Source organism: Schistocerca cancellata, chromosome 4 (assembly GCF_023864275.1).
Source record: "Schistocerca cancellata isolate TAMUIC-IGC-003103 chromosome 4, iqSchCanc2.1, whole genome shotgun sequence".
In the NCBI taxonomy this organism is placed as follows: domain Eukaryota; kingdom Metazoa; phylum Arthropoda; class Insecta; order Orthoptera; family Acrididae; genus Schistocerca; species Schistocerca cancellata.
The window spans coordinates 368,881,003-368,890,759 of NC_064629.1; the positions used below are offsets into that span (position 1 = coordinate 368,881,003).

General features: G+C 37.7%; 1 protein-coding gene across 1 annotated transcript in view; it reads right to left on the reverse strand.

Annotated features, from left to right (window-relative positions):
- LOC126185208 (membrane-associated guanylate kinase, WW and PDZ domain-containing protein 1) overlaps positions 1–7,653 on the reverse strand; it is a 392,577-nt gene extending 384,924 nt beyond the window's left edge. The window contains exon 1 of the mRNA XM_049928090.1: positions 6,909–7,653. Within this exon, the coding sequence (XP_049784047.1) occupies positions 6,909–7,266 (358 nt within the window). The 5' untranslated portion in view covers positions 7,267–7,653. The remainder of the gene's footprint in view (positions 1–6,908) is intronic.
- Between the last annotated feature and the right edge of the window lie 2,104 nt (positions 7,654–9,757).

The window sequence follows — 9,757 nt, forward strand, 5'->3', positions numbered from 1 at the left end:
GATGGAGGTCCTGCACATTTTAGTCAAAGTGTTCGTATGCTTCTCAACAACAGATTCAGTGACCGATGGACTGGTAGAGGTGGACCAATTCCATGGCCTATACGCTCTCCTGACCTCAACCCTCTTGACTTTCATTTATGGGGACATTTGAAAGCTCTTGTCTATGCAACCCCGGTACCAAATGTAGAGACTCTTCGTGCTCGTATTGTGGACGGCTGTGATACAATACGCCATTCTCCAGGGCTGCTTCAGCGCATCAGGGATTCCATGCGACGGAGGGTGGATGCATGTATCCTCACTAACGGAGGACATTTTGAACGTTTCCTGTAACAAAGTGTTTGAAGTCACGCTGGTACGTTCTGTTGCTGTGTGTTTCCATTCCATGATTAATGTGATTTGAAGAGAAGTAATAAAATGAGGTCTAACATGGAAAGTAAGCGTTTCCGGACACATGTCCACGTAACATATTTTCTTTCTTTGTGTGTGAGGAATGTTTGCTGAAAGTTTGGCCATACCTTTTTGTAACACCCTGTATAGCAACAAGGGAGGAAAACAAACTCATTAAGAAAACTGCTGTGACTTACAACTTCATTGATGAATGAAGAAAACGGACAGTGAAATCAATAACACACCAACATCTGATGAAATTGCAACAACACCAACAACTACAACGCACTGCAGAAGTGAAAGGACATGTACAAGTTGAATAACTATGTTTAGTGTTTCACTGTGATTTTGCTGAGAATGGGCATTTGATTCTGCACAAGAAGTACAAGGGTATCATTGGAGGTAATGACTAAGTTTTACAGGAGCAATATATTTTCGAAACAAGATCAGAAGCATTCCAGTTATAAGTGATGACAGAGGACATGATTCAGCAAATGCATTGTTGGCAATGTGCAAAATTTGTCAACACATGCAATCACAGGCAGAAAATACCATCCTAGGCACTTCAAGACCCCGTTACCAACTGTTTTAATCGACTGAATCGTTTGTGCCTGTGGAGTACATTTACACTGTTACTGGTCACAGGAAGGGGCCTCCTGAAAGTGTAGACAGCCTGCTCAAGAACCACACAATATAACAATATTTCCACCCCAAGGAAAACCTCAATTCAGAATGCAACGGATTGTACAAGAGTTGCAAAGTTGTCTGGAGATGAAGTTAAGAATTCCACCAGACGAAAATAAAGAAAGAAGAAATTTAATTTGTTCACCACAAATCTCAGAAATGGCAGAACAAGCAGATTCACAACCAGGGATGTTTGTGGCCTGTGTATACGACTGTAACTGGAGAATTGCAGAGGTTGCAGGCATCAGTTATGCATTAACTACTACCATTATAAACATTATGCTACCACATGGACCATTAACTGGATATAATTTTCCAGCTGCAAGGCAGCAACACAACCATTTGTGCTCAGTTCTGGTTCCAATGTTTTAAAGACTGTAGGTGCCACAGTTCTACTGTTTCAATAGGAAGGGATCACTCAATATCAAAGGAGGATACAGATGCAGCTGAACACATTTTTTTAAATATTGACTTGCAATTTTCAGTTCTAAGCAAAGAGCACAAGATGTTGTCTGCTTTGGAACCTGTACACATATATTTTGGAATGATTTAATGTGTAAGAAAGCAATGTCTATTCATAATCTTTGAGGAGAAATAAAACTCCATGTCAAATAAGACTAGCTTCTGATTTCATGAGGCCAATATGCCATAGGCTAATGTGGTAATGGAAACTGGTTTAATGTAAAGCAGAATTTTCAGTTGTTAATAAAAGCTGTTACACCAATGAGCAGAGGTTCTTCTTTTCATGGAATGTAGTCCTACTGATTAATACCCACTAACAGATGATGGTGATTGGCTTGTAGGGCGCTCAACTGTGCAGTCATCAGCGCCCGTACAAAGTACCAATTTTTTCGCAGCCCTGTTTTGACACAATCCAATTTAGCCACTGTCACAAATGATGATGATGATGATGATGAAATGATGAGGACAAAAAACACCAAGTCCCCGGGCAGAGAAAATCACCAACCTGGCCAGCAATCGAACCCGAGACCCCGTGATCCAGAGGTATCAACGCTAGTCACTAGACCACGAGCTGTGGATCCCACCAACAGAACAGGGGGAAAAAGGGCATATAATAAATATAAATAATAATATAATTTTCAAAAATTCAGTAGGCTACAGCAAGAGAATGTAGAAACATATTTCCAAACTAAGGCTGCTATTGTAATTATGAAGTTATTATATTTTAAATAATAATAAAAAGTATCTAGAACTGTTCTGCAAAGATAAAGATTTTTAAAACTTTTCCCAAAATCTGCACGTGTGAAATGGCAACCAAGGTGTCATCTTTTACAGCTCATACCTTGGGCCAGGAATATTTTTGGAGAAAATGAAGAAATTGGGTTTCTTACTGGGACCTGAATTATAAGATATGTTAAATTCAACAACATCTGAAAAAATGAAGGTAAGATTCGTTCTTAGCCTGCCTGAGTTGATATACACTATACCTAACACATATTACCAATAACTTAGAAAACACGAAATATGACACAAAGGGTTCCCATGTGGGTTTGATTCTGATAGTGTCCCCTGCTGATAACCTTAGCTGTGATGAACAAACTGCTCAAGTTTGTAACCTGAGGTCTAAAGTGGATTGAAAGGAGACAATCTGGTTGAGTGCAGATGAAGCAAACAGATGTAAATACAAAATAAAGGTTGCGGCAACAGACAGATCTGTACTGTAGCCAGAGGTCTACATTAATTTCACATTTAATGCACTTCTCATAATAAATATTACCTAAAAGTGAAAGATACATTCATAAAAGCTATAGCACATAATAGATAAATCTGCAATACTTTACTGCATACTAGGTATGGTCTATGTATATTGTACAACAACTATGAAAAATTCAAGTGGATGGGCTACTACATTACTTTCACTACATATGTTCATTAATCGTAATTCAAGGAACACAAATGATACCTACATTCCTTATAAGTTGCATTATGAAGTACAGATAAGCTTCCATATACACTAATTTTGGAGAGAACAACAATAAAACAAACTATGGAGAGAAGAACCTACCAAGGAATACCAATTTGAGATGACGTATGTTGACAATAAAAAATACCATGTTATCTGCAACAGAGATGGCTACTTCAGACAAGATAGGCTATTTCCTGCTGCAGGAGGAGGAACAAGAGATCTTGAAAGACATCTAGTTTTGGAGACACAGACCAAGATAGGATTTGAAGGAGAGTCTAGAACTATTCACTCAATTCTGGCCTGTGACTTCACTCCTCAGCTGTGAGCCATGTCATCATGTGTTTACAATGTGAAGGATGAAAGAAGCAGATTATTATATGTCATCTGTGGTAGTCTTTGTAACTGGTGCAAGAAGCTGTTCCAATTTATATTATCTGTGTATCAGTTGTATGCTTAAAAGGAAGCAACTGGGTGAAAGAAGTCAGAATGAGTGAAAAATGTCTTTGCACAGCAGGGTATGATAGGTGATGCCACAGGAAAACAAAACCACGGCAGTGAGTGTTGGGTATCTGCGTGGTTTGTTGGGTGTCTGCTACGAAGATGTGATAAAATAAAAAAATTACACATTCATATTAGCACGTTTCAGCATCACATTTGTAAAAACAAAGAGTAAATTTAAGCAAAACTTAACACACCTGGATTAAGTAACAGAAGAAAAACATAAGAAATACAAAAAGCATCATAACACCTATCACTTGAAATATAAACAGAGGAATGAACACAAAACCAGAAGTAAAAAATCATACACAATGGAAGACATTTGTGATACCAATTATCAATCTGAAAATGTCAATTCATAGACTGGTTTGTAAAAAAACAAAACAGTTTACTTGACATGGCTTCCTTGTCTCATCGAGCTGACCTACGTTTTCATGTGTAAGCACAATGGTATAATGTGGCAAACAAAAAGCACTATAAAAGTGACATTCATATTAAGTGCCAAAAGATAAGACTAACCTTATTTTACTACAAAGTTGACAGGATGTTACCTCTTAACAACTTGCACGTAACAAAACACCACGAATGTAAGCAACTTACAGGTGTTTATACATGACTTGTTTAATGTTTATAACCCAATGAAATATTTTCTGTCACACAGATGTAGGTGCTATAATAAATGACAAACATTGTTGGAAGACATCAAACTGAAACACTCATAGGACTACTGGGAAATGACAGTAACCTAATGACAGAAATACACGGCCAAAAACATACTGAACATTAATGAAGAAAAATCTACCTCTGAAAGAAATTTTTGACTAGAATCAAGTACACTGGAAATTTCTTGCATATTACACTATTTTACTTCAAATACCAATAGGAGTCTGAAAGGACTAAGCCATAATATTACTTTGGATTCACTGCAAATTGCACAAGCGACTGGATATGAAAGCAAGAAAGAACAGAGTTTATGACAGTGGTGCTTCGAGCTTCCAACAGAGATGATTTGTTACATGCATATTTTTTTTAGGTATGTCCACAGCTTTTCACAGTGCTGATCATAAAATACTGCTAAATGAATTAATATGACTATGTATAAGAGGAATAGCTTATGAGTGGTTCCAGTCATACTTGAAAAATATGGTGTAAAAGTGGATCAATCATCAAACCCAGAACATTAACATGCAATACTGACTAAAAGTAGTAGTTGGTCTAGTTGCAAAGACATATTCAAAAAGTTGTGTTTTCATAATGTGCCAAATCAGTTCATCTACCAATCCACTGCAGACATCAGGAAAAATGTTAGTAAGGATGAAAAAAAAAATAGCTCCAGACATGCTCATGGAACAAAAGCCAGTTTGAACTTACATCTACCAAGGAATAACAAATAAAAGAATTAAATGAGGATTTTCTGTCAGGGATTAAAATAGTGCAATAATCTGCCCAAGGAAAAAAAAGAGACAATTAGAATAAATTTATTTAAACTTCTTTAAGTAATGCTCTCTACATGAAAAATTTTACTTCCAAGATCGATAGTGTATCGTTTTCTCACAATTTTTCTGAGTTCAACATGTCAATCATGAGAGCAGATACAGGATTAGACAGGCACAAAGGAAGATATGAAGATATATGAGAGACTTTGTACTATAGTCATCTACAAGTGTCTGTGGTGTGTATAACGAGAAGATCAAGAGACAAAATTAACAGCATATAACAGTTTCTTACATTGCCAAGTTCACATGTTCCAAGTATGTGCAAACATAAGAGAACTGTCCAGTAGGTACACGCAAACAAGGTAGTGCATTTGTCACCACAGAGGCCTCAAATTTCTGCCATACTGATTTAAGTTTTCCTAAACCACTGTAGGCAAATGCCATTGCTGAACACCTGTCTCCACTCCTTTAATACATGTGTATATTCTATGTCTGTCTGTATGGCTTATGTTTTCCATGTATTAAGCTGACACAGCCTACTTCATTATAAATGTTCTTTGGACGAATAAGTTACTAAGACTAGCTGCTATCTGAAATCAAAAGACCACAGATCAAATGTCTGAAAGCCTGAAAACACCCAAAACCATACCTACAGTTGTAGTTTTGAACAATTTTCAGTGAAACTGCTTTGGTCCTTCACAGGCCTGCAGGTACCACTTAGTCAAACTGGTAGCAATTTATGTCTGTAAAGTGAGTGAATGCATAAGAATTTGTTTTTATTGCATGAAGAGTGTAGATGGGAAAGTATAACAGGGAGGATTTATATGTTTACCAGTATGAAAAGTAAAGGGCCAAACACCTACTTCTGCACAACAAGATTAACTTTACCTTCTAATTTAAAACACTGAAGTATCACATAGCATTAACATTTATGCAATCAACGAAATGTGACAATATTTTTAAGTTGTTCACACTGGGTACTCCACCACAAAGCACGACTGCCACAGTTGTTTATCTCAAATAACATTACATGCCCAAAACATTTTAATGTGGAGAAAAACAACATCATGTAATATAAAACAAAAACAATTACTGAAATCTGCACCACTACACAACCTACAATCATTTCCTTCTGAAGGCAACAGAAGACAAATAACAAACATAGAACATTGCCTGAATGAAATCAAACTGTTTTTTATGGGGGACCACATGAGTCATGTATCTCAAATTAATTGTGGTTTTTTGGATGAAAACAAATAATCACAGACTAATTATCTTGGTATTACACTAAGCACAATAACAATAATACCAACGTTTTAAGACTAAGGAGACCGACTTCTACTGTCCCTCTGTGCTCTGAACCTTGTTCGTTCATTAATTTCACAAATGTAAGAATAACGTTAGTAATACCAGGGAAAAATCTGCTATATTTTCCCTCAACAGACTTGTGTGTCTTAACAACTGAAGCTACGAATATACTCATCAGTACTTCATTTTATATATTCCGAGAACAACAAGTACAAAATTTCAAAATATACAATACTCTGCTTTTATGAAACGTTTCTATCATCCCTTGTACACTGCTAGGTAGGACCAATCACTCGATACATTCTGTAAACAACGTACGGTGTACTTACAGCTGAATTTCCTATTGCAACAGGACGTGAAAGGTACATCCAACGTAGGTTAATGATATAACCAATGCAACGTAGCAATGTAGCTTCGCGACATTAATGAAGTAAACATGTACATGTGAAAATGATGCACAAAAGCCTCCTGGGAAAGAAGCTTTGTAGCAACCTCACATTTTAACATCTACGTTTAACGCCTTACTACTGAAGCTACGAGACGTGTATTTTTTAGATGGTTCCTGCCTTATATGCACTTGCCATGCGTGATACCACGTAACTTAACCTATACACTTCCACCAAGGGAACACCTATACGAGGGAACAGCTGCAAATTTGTCACACTTACCAGCATCTATTGTCTTCAGTGTCACTGGATTTCCGTTTCTACAGCAGTGATTCAGCCACGCCACAACATCCCTTTGAGTGTAACCGGCAACTTTCTGTCCCTGGATCTCTAACACAACATCGCCTTCATTCAAATTTCCACTAACATAATTCACTTTATTTTGCACAATATCACTCACATAAGCAAATTCACCATTATCTGAACCGCCATGTATGGAAAAATTTAAACTACCATCGGGCCTGGCAGTAAGAACAGTTTCACGAACACCTTGTCTCCAGTGATCTGCAGATTCGGGAGAACCAATAGCTGATCTCGTCTTGTTCGGAGTTGTAGGCCTCTTCTGGCCAGATTTCAGCATTATGACATACTTTGCAACATCAGGTCAATTTGTCCAGTAAACTTTATAACACAGGTCACTGCCTACATTGCAATAACATCGATACGTTCTCATGCATTAGTCACAACTTTACAAGACAAGAAGCCATGTTGATTGTTTTTCTCTTCTGGCTGTTATTCACTCAAGTTGCTTCCATATCAACACCAAATTCCTTCATTATTATTAGTATTCGTTCACATATGCACACGTGCACATTATCCGTTACTGTAAACAAACATGTATTTGACACATATCACACCTGCTACCAACTCCAACGATATACATCTGTCAAACATTTCCTTTTGAATTGTGACCTAGTTACTGTTTCAAACACGCATGCGCAGATACCAGATGCACTAAAGGTCGACATAACGTAAGCGTTTACCTCATGAATGTCTACTTTATTGATAATATTGTAAACATTTATGAAAAAATTTGTTTTACCAAAGTTGACGAAAACCATTACGAATTTACTGTTCAGTGGTTTCATGAACTTTTAACTTCGATATAATCGTCATAGATATTATTTTCAAATTTGTATTTTTCAAACGCATTTACACATTACGTTGATAAAGAGCGATATAGCCACGAAAGTAGGCCGCACCTTTTACTTTGAACAGAGAGGAAAGAAAGAAACTCAGAGGAGGACAATTTATGTGACATTACCGATTTACAAAAACTGCTCACAATATAACCGCACCTAATAACTTCTTTATGTGTGTTTTCTAGGTTTTCTTTTTATTCTTCTTTGTTTTTTGAGTCATCAGACCTCTAACTGGTTTGATGTGGCCGCTACAAATTCCTCTCCTGCACTAACCACTTCCACTGAGAGTAGCACTTTTACCCTACGTCCTCAATTATTTGTCGGATGTATTTCAGTCTCTGTCTTCCCCAACAGTTTTTATTTTCTGCAGATCTCTCTGTACCATGGGGGTTATTCCCTGACGTCTTAACACATATTGTGTCATCCTATCTCTTCTTTTTGTCAGTCTTTTTCCATATGTTCCTTTCTTCAGTGAATATGCAGAGAACCTTGTCATTCCTTCTCCACATAACTTTCAGCGTTCTTCCGCAGCACCAGCACGTCTCAAACGTTTCGATTCTCTTCTGTTCCAGTTTTCCTATTTTCTTTATTATTTATTCGTATGGCTCAAATTCAGTTTAAAAATACAGGTATATAACAGTAGTATATGTATATAACTTGAATATTCTTGTTATAACGCTAAATGAGCTAGCTAATCGGCAGCCAGACCAGATATTAGATTTCCTGGTTACAAATATCCAGACCAATCAAAATCAAAAAGCCTTAAAAACGCACCTTTTCAGGACCAACTGATTAAAAGATTTGGCCCTTCTATCCGAGTATGCCATCCAGACATAGAAAGCATTATCTGAGCTAAAACCGAGTTTTTCCATTGTTCATGATTCACTACCTCACAATTCTGTGCTCCAAACGTATATTCCCAGAAATTTCTCTCTCAAATTAAAGCCATGTTTGATACTAGTGCTAGTCTGCTTTTTCTGTCCAGCTTTATCTGTTATTGGTTATTTTGCTTCCTGGGTACTACACTGATAGCAAATTATGCTGGAACATCCATACAGAAAAGCTTCTCAGTAAATTGGCAAGAATTTTTTATCTCTTAAGGAAACTGAAGGATTGTGTGAATAAAGAGCTCATGTTTATGGCATACTATGCCTTTTTCCATACACACTTGCATTATGAGGGAAACACTGCTGGGGCAAAAGTGTTGTTTGTCTGGCAGTAAAAAACCATCATATGTACACTGATCAGCAAGAACGTTATGACCACCTACCAACAGCTGGTATGTCCACCTTTTGCACAGATAACAGCGGCGAAGTGTCGTAGCATGGAAGCAATAGGGCCTTGGCAAGTCGCTGGAGGGAGTTCACGACATCTACACACACAAGTCACCTAATTCCCATAAACACAAGAAGTGTTCAATCGGGTTCAAGTTAGGGGCCAGCACACCAACTGGGTCTTCCCACTGTGTTCCTTGAACCACTCCATCACACTCCTGGCCTTGTGACACGGAGCATGATCTTGTTGAAAAATGCCACTGCTGTCAGGAAACATGATGGTCATGAAGGGGTGTATGTGGTCTGCAACCAGCGTATGATACCTCTTGGCTGTCATGGTGCCTTGCACGATATCCACTGGACCCATGGATGCCCAAGTGAATGTTTCCCAGAGCATCTATATCTACATCTATACTCTGAAAACCAGCGTGAGGTGCATGGCAGAGAATATGTCCCATTGTACCAGTTATTAGGGCTTCATCTTGTTTCATTCACGTATGGAGACCAGGAAGAATGACTGAATGGCTCTGTGCATGCAGCAGTTATTCTTGTCTTGTCCGCATGGTACCTGTGTGAGCAATATGTAGGGGGTTGTAGTATATTCATAGAGTCATCACTTAAAGCTGGTTCTTGAAACTTTATTGATAGACTTTCT